Below are 17,359 nucleotides of genomic sequence, written 5' to 3'. Positions count from 1 at the left end.
ATAAGTAAGGCTCGGGTAACGTTAAGGAGGTGACGATGTTTACGTTCAACCACCCCATTTTGTTGTCGAGTTGCAACACAAGTGGTTTGATGGATAATACCCTTGGTCGAGTAGAATGCAGCAAGATTAAATTATGGACCATTGTCACTCCTAATTGCCTTCACTTTGTGAGAAAACTAGTTTTCAACGAGATTGATAAAACTGGTCAAATAATGTCGTGTGTTGGATTTGTGTTTCATTAAGTAAATCCAAGTGGAACGAGTGTAGTCATCAACAATTGTGAGGAAATAATGTGCTCCAGTGAGTGAAGCGACACGAAACCCCCCCCCCAAATATCCATGTGTAATAGTTCAAAAGGCTTACTAGTTGAAATTGAACTTAATGAAAACTGAGATCTTGTTTGTTTGGCTAGAGGACACATAAGACAATTATTCGAAACAAAAGAACCAATAATATTATTAGGAAGTGAAGTATGATGAAGGGCTTTGTCAGAGAGATGCCCTAGGCGTTGATGCCAGAGGTAGGATGAAGCCTTCGTAACAGCATGACAAGTGGACAAGGTGGTTCTGCCGTTGGTGTCATCCAAGAAATATAAGCCTTCTTGCTCAGTCCCCGTCCCAATCATCTTCCCCAAACGTAGGTCCTGAATCACACAAAAGTAACTTAGAAAAATGGTGATGCACAAGGACTGATAGGCAAGTTTACTGATAGAGATGAGGTTGAGTTGGAACGTGGGGACACAAAGGACATCATGTAAGATAAAATATGGGGAAAACTGCATGGTTCCTATATGTGTCACAGTAGCATAAGAACCATCTGATAGTTTTACCGTTTTATTTTTAACAGGTACAAAGGAGGTCAACAAAGTGTGTGAGGAAATTATGTGGTATGTGGCACCACCATCTAGGATCCATGATGACTTCTGATCATAAGAAGTGAAAGAAAAAGTTTTACCTAAGAGATCATTTAGAGAGGAATTTTTACCAACGTTGTTTGCCTTGGCTTTATTGCCATTGAGCATGGTCAGGATCTGCTTGCATTGGTCAGGTGTAAAAGGGAAAGAATTTCCCAAATCTTGCCTTTCAAGGTTGCTTGAAATGTTATTTCCTCTTGATCGCTGCTGTTTAGAATCACTTCTTTGTTGCTCCGGATCTGTCCTTTAAAGCTTTCGACAATAATCTATCATATGACCCTTCCATCCACAATAATCACACTTTAAATGGGCACGACAATCTTCAGAGGTGTGATTATCTTTGTTGCAACGAGTACATTTCATATCAGCACCCTTCTTGCTAGAATCTGGTCCTTTTGCAGCAAAGGCAGCAGCTTCCTGAACTGGTGTTTTACCTGTGGTGGTGTTGTGCTGCTTCTCATGTCGCAGCACAAGGGAGTATACTTTGTTGACGGGAGGAAGTGGATCCATCAACAGAATTTGATCCTTCACTGCACTAAATGTTTCATTAAGTCCCATAAGAAATTTAATTACCTTTTGATTTTGCTGGAATGCCAACACATGTTGCAAAGTGTTGTAGTCGCAATCGGGTAGGCTAATCGCAGCATCTCTCTCATCCCACAATGTCTTGAGTTTGGTGAAGTAGGAACTTACGGTTATTGCTCCTTGGACACAATCATGAATTGCACTTTCAATATGGTACAACTGCATATTGTTTGTTTGAGAAAACCGTTCTTTCAAGTCTTCCCAAACTTGGTACGCAAGGTCATAGTAAATGACGCTCGATTGAAGTTTCGGTGATATTGAATTTACCAACCATGTTTTAACCAGGCTGTTACATCGATCCCACTGATGCAAGTCTGCTGCAGCAACCTTTTGTTCTGGTTTCTTGAAAGTTCCATCAACAAAACTAAGTTTGTTTTTGGCTTTCAATGCACCGACCATCGCCCTGCTCCAAGTGTTGTAGTTGTCTGGAGTTAGCGGCTGAGAAATGAGCATCATTCCCGGCTGATCGGAATGATGCAGGTAATAAGAATGATTAACGTCAAACGTGGTTCCCTCCGTTGAACCAGAGGGCTTGAGTTTGTCATCGTTCTCTGCCATGATAGGCGGCTAGGGTTTGTTATTTTCTTTGGTCCCAAGATTAGTGCTCTGGTACCATGTAGAAAAACCAATTAGGTTTTCTATATATTAATTACTTAATGAGATATACAACGCACACTTATATACATGAGTGCATGCTAAACTAGGTAAGAATAAGTTGACTTACAAGAACAGAAACTAAATATTACATTGATACTTTCCTATACAGCTGCTAAATGACCAAATCCTTCATCCTTGATTCTTGCAATCTTTAACATTTAGCGTGAAGATTTTGCACCCATCGGGATCAAATTTTGGTGGGTTTTGTGAATTGGGCATTGAGTTTATGAAACATTATATACGTCTTTCAAATATTCTAAAAAATGTCTCACTTGCATGATGAACATGCATGTGTGAGGCCCGCATGCACACGTTCAGAGTTCCCACTTCTGCTCCCGATTATTGGATTATTCTTTTTTTTTCTTTTTTTTAAAAGCACTTTTGCTCGTCATTATAAATTATGGTATATGCTTATTATATACGTAATTATTTCCTACATATCATTTTAGTTAATTTTAGTTAATTTTTTTTTTAAATTCAAAAAATAACATTTGATATGAAAGTTAACTAGGATTATGTAAAAAGATAAGTGACAGATAATTAAGTGTATAGTGAACATACACTATAGTTATTGTGATCAGCAAAAATGCAAAATGCTCCCTTATTTAGGCCAACACTCTCATGAAACTCACATTTTCTCATTTACATAAACAAACAAAAAAAATTGGGTCCCATGAGTCTTTTAAATTATTGACAGACTTTGACGCAAAGGGAGGAAAGTGACAATATAATGACTTTTTAGTCAAAATGGTTTCTGAGATTTGTATAATACATCATTTTGGTCCCTAAGATTAAAAATCAATAGAAGTGGTCCTTAAGATTGTCCACAATCAATCATTTTGGTCCTTTCGTGCAAAACTATGTTAAATAATGGTCAAAATGACAAATATACCCTCAATTTAATAAATAATGGGCCAAAAAATTATTTGACAAAAATAAGGGTATTTTGGTCATTCTATTCTTATTAATGGAGATTTTTCAAAGAATGACCAAAATGATTGATTGTAGACAAACTCAATGACCAATTCTATTGATTTCAAATCTCAGAGACCAAAGTGAGGATTTATGCAAATCTCATGGACCAATTTGGCTAAAAAGCCCAATATAATTGAAAGGAACAAAACTTGGCTGCTAAAAAATCAGCAGCAGCTCCTGCTGCTGGCCAATCACAAATGAACACGCGTCCAAGTAATTGATTTTTTTAATCACATATTAGATGCGTGTCCATCTGTGATTGGCTAGCAGCATGAGCTGCTGCTCATTTTTCAACAGCCAAGTATTGTCCAATTAAGATGAGTTTCATGAGACAAATTGAGTATGAAATTGAGTTTTAAGAGGTGTTGACGTGATAAGCCATTTGGTTTTGTCGATTTTCTTTTTTAGGGAAAAGGTTCCTCTTCGGATCCATTTTGGGGATCCTAAGGATTCCCACATCATAGTTATTCATCATACATTGTGCGGTCAGTTTTTGTCAAGTACTATTTATGTTTAATTTTAAATAAAAAAAATTCAAATGATTTTTTACTGCACGATGCACAATGAATGTCTAAGATATGAAGATCCTTAGGAACCCTACAATTTTAATCCGTATGGGATCCAAATCGTTTTTTAGAAAGAGCAAATTTTTATATTGGTCCCATGTGCATGACATAAATAATAGACCATAACTACAACCAGAGGAATTTTCATAGAATGAGGATCGTCTCCGAATCCTTTTTGTGAGGATTCCTCAAATTGTGTCTGTTCATCATATATCGTACGGTCAGTTTTTGTCAAATATTATTTACATTTAATTTTAAATAAAAATATTTAAAATAATTTTTAACTGCACAATGTATGATAAACAGACACTATTTAAGAATCTGTAAGATCTTTACAAAGAGAATCCAAAGAGGATTCTCATTCATGAGAGATTTTTCAGTGTGACCGGCACACGAGGTGGTACAACACGTGTCACTATACAAATGGTGGGATATGTGTGTTAAAAAGTTAATAACTTAAAAAATAAAATTCTTCACCACTTACATAAAAACACATGATGTACCACCCATGTTCCCGTCACAATTAAAAATTTCTCCTCATTCATTTTCATATCCTCGAAGTTCTACATTTCTATATCCAGAAATTATTAAATAGACCTGCAGACTTAAATTATCGTGTTTGTCGAGAGAATTTTCAGTGTGACCGGTACACGAGGTGGTACACAATGTGTCACTATACAAATGGTGGGATATGTGTGCTAAAAAGTTAATAACTTAAAAAATAAAATTTCTCACCACTCCTATTAAAACACGTGGTGTACTACTTGTAATCCCGTCACAACTAAAAATTTCTCGTGTTTGTCCTCTTACATTCAAATTTAAAAAAACAATTAAACTAAATTCGGATAAATTGCTTTAAAATTTTTTTAATACTATTTATGGAAGTCACAATCAACTCCTATTTAACGGTTGAATTTGTTTTGCAGGCCGCAATCCCAGTTAATCAATTTAAGATACTTGTGCCTGAAACTAGTCACTCAAACTCTGATAGATACACAGATCTATCTAGATCGAGTTACCAAACCTCACTAAGTAACTAAGCAATGCACTCCCCTTCCCCAGCTCAAGCTTCCGACGACTCTCATCCCACTCCCACAAGAAAAACGCCATGGCACTCACCGGAACCAAGCGGAAATCCAAGAATATAACAACGGCTCGAGGAAACAATACATGAACCAAGGACTCAATTTAGAAGGGCCGAACGAAATGAAACAAAGCACGAACGAGAAATGAAGTAATGAAATGAGGGGTGAAACATGTTTCGAAGCAACAAACCCCATGACAATGGGTTAACGGTCCACTACTAGCCCTCACATTTCATCACATCAAGCCAATCATACAAAACAAACCATATTTCCAATATGCACGTCAAATCTCATTTCATAAACATAAATAGATGGCTAAGTATTAAAAATAACAATTCAATAGAAAACATATTTATAAAAGCAAAGTTATATCCACAAAGGATAATAATTACGAAAATAGGGTAATCACCAATATCACATATATTAAAGTCACTCACCTGGAGCCCGCACTACTGCACCCTAGCACCCAAAATCTAGACGTCACGCACTATTGTCTCCTAAAACAAAGTACAAGTCCACCTTTAGAATTCCTTCAATAGTTCATATATCCCAAAACTCCTATATGTCCCCCACAACAACATTTAAAGAGAAATCGAACCGTCGTTCAAAGGTAGGGTCCATGATCCTACGTCACTTGCTCCGTAAGATCCAACCACTAGATTTTTTATTCGTAAGTTCCTAAGGTCCTTAAATATTACGTACTATAATGTATCAAATTTTGGTGACGATCCAATAGTCAGATCGTCGATTGCTATAATGTGCAAGTGGCAAACCTTAACGAAATTTCGCCAAATTCTACAGATTTTGCAGATTTTTTGGGCAATCTTTAGAACTCCATATCTCACTCGTTTCTCACCCAAATTCAATTCATAATATACTAAAACTAAGCTAGAGAAGTGTAGAACAAGATTATATCTGCTTGGAGTCCAAATGGTGGCCGGAGGTGGCCGGGAAATGCCTGAAATATGGCTGTGTGAGGGAAAACAAGTAACTCGCCGGAATTACTGGGCAAACTTTAAACGTCCATAACTTTGTCAATACTCAACCAAATCGAGTGATTCAAAAACGAAAATCATAGCTTAGAACTAGAAAAACAGATTGGTACCTTTCCCGATGGCTAAATCACCTTGGTTTGGCCGGAAAATGGTATGGAAGGTCACGGGTTTGCCGAGAACTGGGCAAACTTTAAATCGTTATAACTTTCTCATTTCTCAACCAAATCACACGATCCAAACATGAAAATTTATCTACACATCATGAGGAATCCAATTATGGTGCTTAGAGGTCTCACCTTGGTCAGAATATAAGGGAAATTGACCTGCAAAGTGACGGCTCAAATGGAGGTTCTTGATTTGTTTGATCCCGAGGTAAACTCGAGTATCCAACACATGAAACAGGTTCTTGGGATGATGGTGAACACTGTGAGGATGTTTGCAAGGTTCAATTTGCTGGAAATGAAATGGTGGTGAATGATGGTGTGTCTCGGTGAAGAAGAGTGAATGAGAGGGAAAGTAACGCGAGAAAGAAGAAGAAGAGGAAAGAAGAATCCAAAAAAATGGGGACCAATCGTGTTTGTCATCTTATATTCAAATTTAAAATATTAAAGGAAATTCCGATAAATTGCTTTGAAAAATTATGGTTACTATATATATGGCAATCACACAATCATGAATCAACTCATATTTAACGGTTCCTGCGATCCTAGTTAATCAATTTAAGTTATTTGATAAAGAAAGATTGAATATGTATCCGTGTCGTACACGTAACTAAGTACTTAAAAAGTCTGAAATCCAATGATAAAATAGTACTTAAAAAGTCTGAAATCCAATTATAAAATACGTGTCAGGTGGCCTTTACCACAAAGATGAAAAAGTGTTCAATTTTTGACATTGTAAATTTAAATTCAATCGATAATTAATCTAATATTTATTCAACAAAATTTATAGTTGGATCAAAATAAAAATAATAAAATATACGTCGAGATTAAGTGCCTGAAACTAGTTACTCAAAAAGAAAATCGCAATTATATATATACCCACTTGCTCTGATAGATGGATAGATCTTTCTAGACCGAGTTACCAAACCTCACTGAGTCACTAAGCAATGCACTCCCCTTCCCCAGCCCAAGCCTCCGACGGCGCTCATCCCACTCCCACAAGAAAAACTCCTTCATGGCACTCAACTCTTCTCATCTTCTCAGTACTAGCTCCAGTAGCAATAGCCCTACTCATTTACCAACTCGACACGCTCAACCCAGCTCCTCTGCCGCTTCACGAGTTGACTCAACCAGTCGCAGCTGCTCCGAAGCGTAATGCTCATATGCTCAAAGGGTCGGAGTTTGTGGGTGCCGGGGCTTTAATGGCACCGGAAGACGTGGCTTACGATCCGAAGTCGGGATTTATTTATACCGGATGTGCTGATGGGTGGGTTAAACGAGTCACGCTGAACGAGTCGGCTGCTGACTCGGTGGTGGAGAACTGGGTTTTCACCGGCGGGAGGCCACTCGGACTTGCTCACGGCGCTGACAAGGAGGTTTACGTGGCTGACACGGAAAAGGTCAGCCTGATCCTAATTCACAGCACATTTTTTTGTGGATGGCGATAAAGTACTCTGATTTTGTTCTAATGTTTATGTTGTCAATTTTCAAGTCCACATGGATATGTGAACTGAAAACGTGAGGTCATTTCCAATCAAACGAACTACGTTTAGCCCATGTCTAAATTATAATTTCGTAAGAAATTATTTTTTAATAAACACCATCAAACCATATTTATATTCAATCTGAGTGCTATTTTTTTAATCCCCTCAATAATTTATTATTTGAAATTTGTTTTTTAATTTTATTAGTCAATTGAATTAAACTATTATATTAAAATAAAAGATTAATTTCAGTTTACTATCTTGAAGTTTCTTGATTTTCAACATTTGGTACTTGAAGTTTTTTTCGTTCCAATCTGATACCTAAAGTCAAAATTTTCCGTCAAAACCTCTGTTAATTAATGACACGACACTCACAACGACAATTACTAAGTACCACGTGTCAATATGAGTTCACATGAAAAAAAATTTAAAAATTGAAAAGAAAAAAAAAAATTTCTACCCACCCATTTCCTACCTCACTCCCCCCCCCCTCAATTCAAATCTACAAGGAAACCCTTCCAATTTCTTAAATACATTAAAAATCCAGTAGACCCAAATCGTTAATTTGGATAAATTCGCAATTCCTAACCAATTCTTAAGCATTCCTAGCCCTCGCCGCCACGACATTGGACTCCGGCAGCAGTAGTGGCACCTGGTGGCTCCCTTGCTTTGGTGCTTTGGTTCTTCTCTATCCTCAGCATTTTGTTGGCTTGGCTGTGCGGGAAGGGTGGGTGCGATTGTAGAGGAAAGAAGGGAGGGTGGGTGCAGGTTGCAGAGGAGAGAAGGGAAGGTGGTTGTGGGTTGCAGAGGAGAGATGAGAGGGAGGGGGTGGGGAGGGAACGAGATCCTTTCTGGTAGGGAGAGTGAGGTAGGAGACGGGTGGGTTGAAATTTTTTTTTTAATTTTCACGTGAGCCCATATTGACACGTGGCATCCAGTCATTGTCCATGTGGGCGTCACGTCATCAGTTAACAGATGTTCTAACGGAAAACTTAATGAATGTATGAAAGTGTTCCAGAATTATGACTTTAGGTACCAGACTATGACAAAAAAAACTTCATATACCAAATATTGAAAACCAAAAAACTTTAGGATAGTAAACTGAGATTAACTCTAAAATAAAGTCTCTGGACATATTTAGAGGGTTACTTGTCGCTAAATTTTGTTTTAAGTTTCATGTTGTTTAAGTTTTATGTTATTAAATATTTAATTTTACTTGCATGTAAACAACTTAAACATTAAAATGAGTTAAGATAGTATGGAATGGTGGAAATGATGTGAGAAATAGTATAAAAATGACTTAGGTATCTATAGGAAAAAATTAGAATTTTAAATTTCGTCTTTAAAAAAAAATGCTACATGACGTCATCTAGCAACACAGTTGGCCCTAACTTTTAGGGCTAGCTAGTTGGCTATGTTTGCTCAGCCCTCTGACAATTTGGCTATATTTTGGCCTGGTGGGTTCCAATTCTTTTTTTTGCCTTGCCCTCCATTAGATCATCTCCAAACCTGGGCTAAAAGCCAAATTACCCCCCAAACACTCTCCAACCCATGTTAAAATTTTAGGCTAAATGCCAAATGTTATTTCTGGGCCAAATACCCCTTAGCTTTCCTCCCGGGCTAAATCCCAAATGTTTATCGGAATTTAAATTTTTATAGATTAAAATGTTCATAAAATTAATTTACAATAATCTACATATTTACTTATTTTTTTTTTAAATTGATTTAAGAAAAAAAATTAGTCTAAGTTCATTCTTTAATAATTTCGGGCTAAAATTTTAGGGCAGAAGGGTTGGAGCAGAAAAGATGTTTCTGGGTTAAAAGCCAAATTTTCCGGGCTAAAAAATTTGGCTTTTAGCCCAAGGGTTGGAGATGGTCTTAGAGATGGGTTTTGTGTATAAACGGGCTATGTTTTGACCTATAGCCTTTTGGCCGGCTTGGTTGGAGATTGCCTAACCTAGATTTGACATGGCCATCTTTGCCTTAACATCGGTATGTCATGTATCATAATATAAATGAAGAGTATATTTTTTATTGTATCTTCACTTTGTATTATGATATTTGATGTACAACATCATAATAGATGGTGACATGAACTGGTAACCTAAATATTGATTTAATATACGGCTCTCACAGACTCACACAGTCTGTATTTAGAACAGTGGATAGACGGAAAACTTTGTTTGTAAATACACGTGGTATGACTTACTAGATATAACCCGAGTAGATAAGTACCTCTTACCTAATATTAGAAAAAGTTTGATGTAGAAAGGCTATAATTGGATAGTTCATTGATGCACCGGTTAGGTTTCTCCTATGTATTAGGCTAAGCTCGTTGTATGTTCTTCTAACTTAGGATTCTGTTGTAAATACCAAGTCACAAATGTGTATATATAATTGCATCATTATACATCAATGAACTATCCAATAGTACGAGAAACCTAACCGGTGCTAACATTTGAATTCCGACAAAAATATTTTTAAAGAAAACATAAGTCATAATTGGATGAATAGTTGAAATTTCATGAACTAGAGGGTATAGTTAGGCGAGCTATAAAGCGGACATTTGTTCTTTATTAAAGAAGCAAGCTACTGATACACCATAGATAACGTGTTATTATTCTCATCAACAAATTACCAACATGATATCGAAGTGTGGAAGTCCTACATAGAAATTTAGAGCATGTACGTAAAGAGAGAATGCTCGCACTTAGTATAAGCCGCTGTTGAATCACAAAATAAGTTAAATAACACACTCAGTTAAGAAATGTAATTGAATTTGTGAAACTTTGATGATAAGTTTGTATTTCTTGAGTACATGTTATAGGTTAGTGGGACCATTGTGTCGCTTTACCAAATGTAGTGATTTTCACGCTCGTTTTCACTTGAACCTCTCATCTTATTTTCATTCCTTGTTTTTTTTTTTTCTTCTATTTTTATTGATTCAATCGAAGGGTTACAAAGGAGAGGTAATGAGAGGACAAAAAGAATTCGAAAATCATTTTCCATCAACTAACTTTTGCTTCTATTTTCGGGTTTGTATCAGGGGCTACTGAAGATAAGTGAGGAGGGAACAATCGAACTGCTGACAGATGAGGCCGAGGGTGTAAAATTCAAGCTAACCGATTTTGTAGATGTAGCAGAAGATGGTATGATATATTTCACAGATGCTTCATACAAATACAGCTTGCATGAGTTCATGTGGGACATTTTAGAAGGTAGACCCTACGGTAGATTTCTGAGCTACAATCCGACGACCAAAGAGACCAAAGTGCTCGTTCGAAACCTGTACTTTGCTAATGGACTTGTGGTCTCTCCCGATCAAAACTATGTCATCTTCTGCGAAACTGTCATGTATGTTTTGAAACTTATGCTTTTTATCGAGTAGTGATTCTCACATTCTCAAACGTTTTATGCCTTTATGTATATTCAATCTATAGCTAAAAGAAAGAATGAAAAGTGCAGGGCAAGAAAAGGGGAGTGCGAAAATCACGTTGTTTCCTGTTTAAGTATATGTGACAATGTTTTAGACTCTGCTACGTGGTTAATATTGCAGGAGAAGGTGTAGGAAATATTACCTGCAAGGCACTAAAAAAGGGAGTGTAGAAAACTTTATCGACCAGTTACCGGGCATGCCTGATAATATCAGATATGATGGAGAAGGCCGCTACTGGATTGCACTGGCCACGGTAAGATTTCTTCTTCTTTATTTTTTGAAGATTCACATCAATCTGTTAGTAATGAATAGATTATCGTTCGAGTAAATGTTTTATTGCTAGATAAATCCCGGTCTGTAAATTTCGACCACAAATTCTTGGATGCATCTTATTCCTGACATTTTTCTATGACAAATTGGCAGGATGTTAAACCATACTGGGATCTAGCACTTCGATATCCTTTTATTCGGAAAGTCCTAGCGATCGTGAAGCGGTATGCAGGAGGCAGGCCATATTTGGAGAAGAATGCTGGCGTATTTGCTGTGAATTTGGATGGGGAGCCGATTGCTCATTACTCTGATCCTGAGTTGTTTCTTATTACAAGTGGGATCAAGATTGGAAAGTTCCTCTACTGCGGTTCCGTCGTCTATCCCTACATTATCCGCCTCGATCTGGATCGACATCCTGCACATCCCACCACATGAGCTAATTCCCAGTGCCTTGATATAATCTTCAACACGTACGGAATGGTATTGTAGCTTCAGTAGAGAAACTTAAGCATAGACGATAGATGCAATGGTAGTGTTCGGTTTATGTAAATCTGTCTTGCTTATATGCGATAAGGTGACGAAAAAATACCTTTCAGTGACACTTGTTACAACTTTGTTCAAGAGAGGCTGCCCAATGCCTGTGCTTTTTCTCTCAGAATAAAACTTTGAATCTTTCCGGTTGCGGTTTTTGGTATGTCATCGAAAATGACTGTCCGGGGAGCCATGTAATGAGGCAAACGAACACGGCAGAACTTAATTATTTCTTGTACAAATGCACAAACTGTCTGTGCCCTATGGTTATAACTTAGTGTAAGTCCTAATTCTTTATTGTCGTGCTTTTACAAGAAGAGATTCTCTCTTGCAACCAGCGCATATTTTAGCGACTACATCGTCTAAAATGTACTGCCTTTACAAGGAGTGATTCTTTTGCAACCAATGCATAATTTCAGTGCACAACCGTCTAAAATACTAGTCGCGTGTTAAAAAATAACACTTTTTTTTTTTTTTTGGTGGAGAGTGCTAGGCACCTTTGCCACATTTCATTTCAACCTTTTCACTTCTTGTCCGGATTTGGGTAATGGTTAGGGGGTTTGGTAATTTTCATCCGAGAGATTATATTCACACACTTCAAATTACTTCTTCCACACTTTTGTAATTTTAAATCATACCAAATTTTATATGGTAAAATTATTTTTTCTTGAGAAAATTCATGTTACTTTATAATGGTCCAAATTTTCGCCCAATTAAAATTTTTTGGGTACCCATTCTCAGTGAACCCAACAAGATGACTAGAAGAGCCCATTCTTCCCCCTTCTTTTTTTGTTGTTTATTTATTTACTTTTTTGCCCTCTGGAGCTCAGTTCACTGCCTAATTCAATGTTAAGCACTCGCTCACCTTTCACCAAGCAATGCTCAGCAAAGAATCACTAAAGAAGAAGATAATGATGAATCAGAAGAGATGACTAGAACTGGCGAGGCGAGAGATGAATTCAAATCGCAAGAAGAGATGCCGATAAATGTGGTATCTGCATCGTTGTCAGGCTGATGAATGTGGATATGGTGGAGGTTTGAACAAGACCGAGGCGAGTCCAAGCAGTACCACTGTTGGCACGCCAGTGTATCCAACGATGATAACAGTTTTAGTGGAAGGTATTCGCCGGAGGTTCTGCCATCAGCGTAGCGAGTACCTGTCTCAACACAACACTAATATGTATCTATTGTTGCCTTTTCAGTTTTCATACCTTGGAGCTGTGTATGTATGGCGGAAGTTCGCATATAGTTGGTTATCTGAGAACTGCAGTTTCATTTGCAAAGATGGAAGTACAAGCATGGACACAGTTGATTGAGCATAAACACGATAGATCAGAACTTTGTATTAAAAACACCAGAATCGGTGTTTATCTTTCAAAATTATTATGAAACAAAACTTGTGAAATATTTAGACGAGGAAATCAGAGAATTATGTTAAAAGGTTTCAAAATTTATGGCAGGTAAACACTTTCCGTGCCAAATTGAAAAAATCATATGGGGATGAACCGTAGCTGAAGAATGGATACCTTATCTTCTATTCTCTGTCAATCTAAGGCAGCAATGACCGCGTCAACAACCTCTTGGGTTGTGCTCTGTCCTCCAAGGTCCTTTGTCCTGCATTTACCCTCCAATATTACTCGTTTCACTGCAGTTTCTAGTCGATCAGAAAAGGATGGAAATTGCAGATGTCTCAACATCATGGCGGAGGAGAGAAGGAGGGCCACTGGGTTTGCTTTCTTTAGGTCCAATATTCTCTGATTTCCAACATTTCCTGCTGAAGCGCCTTGCTCGAAAATAGCATGATCAGCCCCAACATTGCCTGCAACCAAAAGACCACAACCATCATCGATAATAGCCTAATACTCACCAAGCAAAACATTGTAGAACATATGGATGGGTTTATTTTCCCTATAATTCTGTCATTTGAGAGGACATTAGGGCAGGCAATTTAAAAGAAGACCTCACCTCCTGGCATAACTCCAGTGCCACCAGCAAGACCAGCTGCTGTATTGGCAACAAGATTGCCATAAAGATTCGGTGTCACCTGCAAAATCAAAATCAGCACGCTTTAGCCATGAAAAACAGTCTCGCCTCCTTGATTTCAAAGACAAAACCGAGATATTTCAATCTAGAAGATCTGTTAAAAAACAAGAATCTGTCAAAATTAGAAAGAAAATTCACACATGAATATTAATTTTACTCCTCCCCAAGTGGTTCGCTCTAAATTTTCCCACCTTCATTTCTAAAGCGAAACCCACTCCGTACTTTCTGTAATTCAAAACAGGCATCATTTTCCCACAAGAATCCACACGGCACAATGTTTTGTTACAATCAAGTACTTAACAGAAAGAATGCAGTAACATGCAAAATCGTAGTTTTTGTCTATGATATAACAACGGAACTTCTAAACCTCACAACAGATGCCTCATTTCTGTGGCACCACGGAGTCTGAAAAGTGCTCCGGTAACTGAAGGCCCTGCTTTCCATTGAATAATAGCATAGATATGCAGCATAAAATAAAACAGATTAACAATTGAATGAATGTAATTGGCATACCATGACATCAAATTGCTCGGGCTTCGAAACAAGTTGCATGCAGCAGTTGTCGACAATGATTTCATTATACGCAATGCTAGGATAGTTTGTGGCGACCTCACGACAAGACTCCAAGAAGAGACCATCTGCAAGCTTCATAATGTTTGCTTTGTGCACAGCAGTCACCTTCTTTCTGTTGTTTAGGTAAGCATACTCAAACGCATATCTAGCAATACGCTCCGAGCAGAACTTTGTGATCACCTAGCACAAGAGTAAGTATAAGTGACGAATATATCCCAGACTATGCAGTATGGAGGGGATAACAAGAAAATCCCTTCAAAATTGCTAGAAATTTAAAGGGCATTTACAAATAGTAATAAACCCATCAAGAACGCATGTTGGTTCCACACATTGTTAGAGGAGGTCCCATAACAGCACTACAACGCGAGACAACATTGAGAGTCACGTAATGAGTGAGACACTGACCTGAAGATATATCTCGGAGATGTATAACAATCCCTAAGCTAGGATAGTGTCAAGCAACAGTCTTTCCAATGGTTCCACAATGTGGGAGGGGCCCACACAGGTTGGTGGTGCAATACTAACAATCAGTCACAGAAGAGTATAATTGGAAATGGATCGTCTCCAAATCGATTATGTGGGGATCCTAAGGATCCTCACATCTCAACTGTTTATCGTGTATCGTGCGATAAAAAATCATTTAACTTTTATTATTTAAAATTAAACACAAATAGTACCTGTCGAAAACTGATCACACGGTATACGATGAACGGTTAAGATATGAGGATTCCCAAAATCCACACCTAAAGATCCGGAGATGATCTATTTCCATTATAATTTTACTCACTACTATTTGCCAAACATGTGTCGCGTTTCATGCCTCACATTATATATTAATCATGATTACACTCACATTATATTAATTATGATTACATTCCCAATTAGAAACGCCTCACATTATATATTAATCATGATTACACTCACATTATATATTAATTATGATTACATTCCCAATTAGTGTTAAACATAGGTGATTAAACTAGAAAACGACAAAATTCAATCAAATAATCAAATGAAAATTAATAAAAATGATTTGAAAACTTTAAGTTTTAACGATAAAAACAAAATAAAAGGTAAAGTGAATAACATCATAATTGACTTTTTAGCGTAAAAATATATTTTTTTGTTAAAATAAACAATTCCGAAAGTTTTTCGTTAAAATTCTCATTAATCAAACAATAAATCAAATAACAACAAAACCCAAAAATATAATTGAATTAAAAATCCAAAAATCCCAGTGATTTGACGATACCTTAAGGCTTTCAACGACGCCAGGAATGACCTCGTGTTCGAGCCCAGAGTACTCGCCCTCGGTATTCTCCCTGATCACGACAATATCGACATTCTCGTGCTTCGTCACCAGCCCCGGCAGATTGAAGCAGTTGACGAGGGAGGCGTAGAGATCAAGCTCCCTCCTCAGCTGCAAATTGAGAGAGCTCACGCCGCCGCCCATGGGCGTCGCCAGCCCGCCCTTCAAGCACACCTTGTTCTTCTTGATCGACTCCATCACCTCATCCGGAACCTTCGGCATGTCGCCGTGGACCTCGAAGGTCTCGAAGTAGATTGGCGCATGCATCGCGTCCATGACCTGCTCGACGGCGTTGGTAACGAGAGGACCGATGCCGTCGCCGGGGATTAGTGTTACGGCGCGAGGGGCGCCGTCTCCGGGGCGGGGCATGTAGGTTACGGATCGGGTTGGGTTGGAGGTGGGGGAGAGGGTTGGGGCGGTTGCTTTCGGGAGGAGGTGGCGGAGGAGTTGCACGGATCTGCGGGCCATGGCGGCGACTTGGGGGGTCCAGGTGGGAGAGGGTGTGGGGTTCGTTTTCAGGAGTCGTGATTTGATGGTGGTGATGTCTTTATGCGATTTGAGTAGCCATTTGTGGGGAAACGACGCCGAATCAGAAAGAGGAGAGAGAGAGAGACAGAATTATGAGATTCTGGAGAATAATCACCTTTTAATTAATTAATGGGGAACTATGAGAATTTTTCTCGAATTTTTTTTTTTGGTAAGGGTTATTGAAATTCTTTAATTGTGTTCGTTCATCGTAAATCATGCAATCAGAAATTATTTTAAAATTTTTATTTAAAATTAAATACAAATAATACTTGACGAAAATTGATCGCACGATTTATGATAAACAGACACAATTAAAAGATTCTCTGATCCTCACAAAAAGGATCTGTTTCAATGGAGAAAATGGGAAAAGTGATAGGGGTGTGATATCTACACATCTCATTTTACTTCTCACACACCTTTTTAATTTTCGGTCGTCGGACTGGATGAATTGAAGAAGATCAACGGACATAAATTATTAAAAGGTATGTGAGAAGTAAAATAGGATATGTGGATAGCACACCCCAAGTGATATAGGATGGTGGGCCACAATTGGGGAGGACCGTTCATGATGGTGGGACTGGGAGAGGGGGACGGCTGGACCGAAAGCAGAGGCCGACGAGGAGGGAAAGCAGGGGCAGAGAATTGGCGAGGGAAAAGGCGCCACTTTTGTGGAGATTCGTATTGACTAATCTTTTATTCGGGATGTTCATCATTTGGGGTGCCCCTTATTCATTAGTGCTATAAACATATAGACATTGCAATAAAAAAAGTCTAATTTCATTTTAGAGGTACTCTTTAGATGTTGAGGTCAAGTCTAATAGTGTTAACTTATAATTAAATATGACAATACAATGCACAATTTGTTTGCACCATAAGTACGTAGTAAGAGCATCTTCTATGGAAGTTTCTATTTAGAAACTACCACCGTCATCTTTGATGACCCATTTGGGAACTTTAAAGGAATAGTCCCTAAAAAGTATTGTCTGCAATAGGACGACGTTATAGTATAATCTCTAAATATAAGAACTAAATTATTAAAAAATAAATCATTTCGTCAGAGCATTGTAGCCATTTTGATTAGAGAAAAAAGATATCTCTACCGTTGGTTTTCCAACGGTTCAAACAAAAAAATGGAAGTCGCAGGAAAAAATCCAAAATGAGAATCAAACATAATTGGGTTCAAAAACCAAAAAGAGCAGTTGCTATGAAGCATTCCTTTCCCACTCAAAATCAACAAGGGATCCACTT

The 17,359-nt window shown here is 37.9% G+C and overlaps 2 protein-coding genes across 2 annotated transcripts; one reads left to right on the top strand and one right to left on the bottom strand.

The window, feature by feature from the left end:
- The first annotated feature begins 6,780 nt into the window (after positions 1–6,780).
- Positions 6,781–11,808, top strand: LOC126611902 (protein STRICTOSIDINE SYNTHASE-LIKE 5-like). Its single transcript, XM_050280220.1, has 4 exons — positions 6,781–7,337; positions 10,468–10,775; positions 10,978–11,110; positions 11,281–11,808. The coding sequence occupies exons 1-4, from the start codon at positions 6,885–6,887 to the stop codon at positions 11,560–11,562; spliced, it is 1,176 nt and encodes a 391-aa protein (XP_050136177.1). The 5' UTR covers positions 6,781–6,884; the 3' UTR covers positions 11,563–11,808.
- Positions 11,809–12,970: 1,162 nt separating this feature from the next.
- On the bottom strand, positions 12,971–16,203 carry LOC126611911 (isocitrate dehydrogenase [NAD] regulatory subunit 1, mitochondrial-like). The gene is made up of 4 exons (XM_050280227.1): positions 15,527–16,203; positions 14,215–14,454; positions 13,624–13,702; positions 12,971–13,477 (listed from the first exon to the last, which is right to left on the bottom strand). Exons 1-4 carry the CDS (start codon positions 16,049–16,051, stop codon positions 13,203–13,205), a joined length of 1,119 nt encoding a protein of 372 aa, XP_050136184.1. The 5' UTR covers positions 16,052–16,203; the 3' UTR covers positions 12,971–13,202.
- Positions 16,204–17,359: the final 1,156 nt, after the last annotated feature.

The sequence above is a fragment of the Malus sylvestris genome, chromosome 2 (genome assembly GCF_916048215.2).
Source record: "Malus sylvestris chromosome 2, drMalSylv7.2, whole genome shotgun sequence".
In the NCBI taxonomy this organism is placed as follows: Eukaryota; Viridiplantae; Streptophyta; class Magnoliopsida; order Rosales; family Rosaceae; genus Malus; species Malus sylvestris.
The sequence above is the reverse complement of the archived record's forward strand: the minus strand, read 5'-3'. Positions and strand labels throughout refer to the sequence as shown.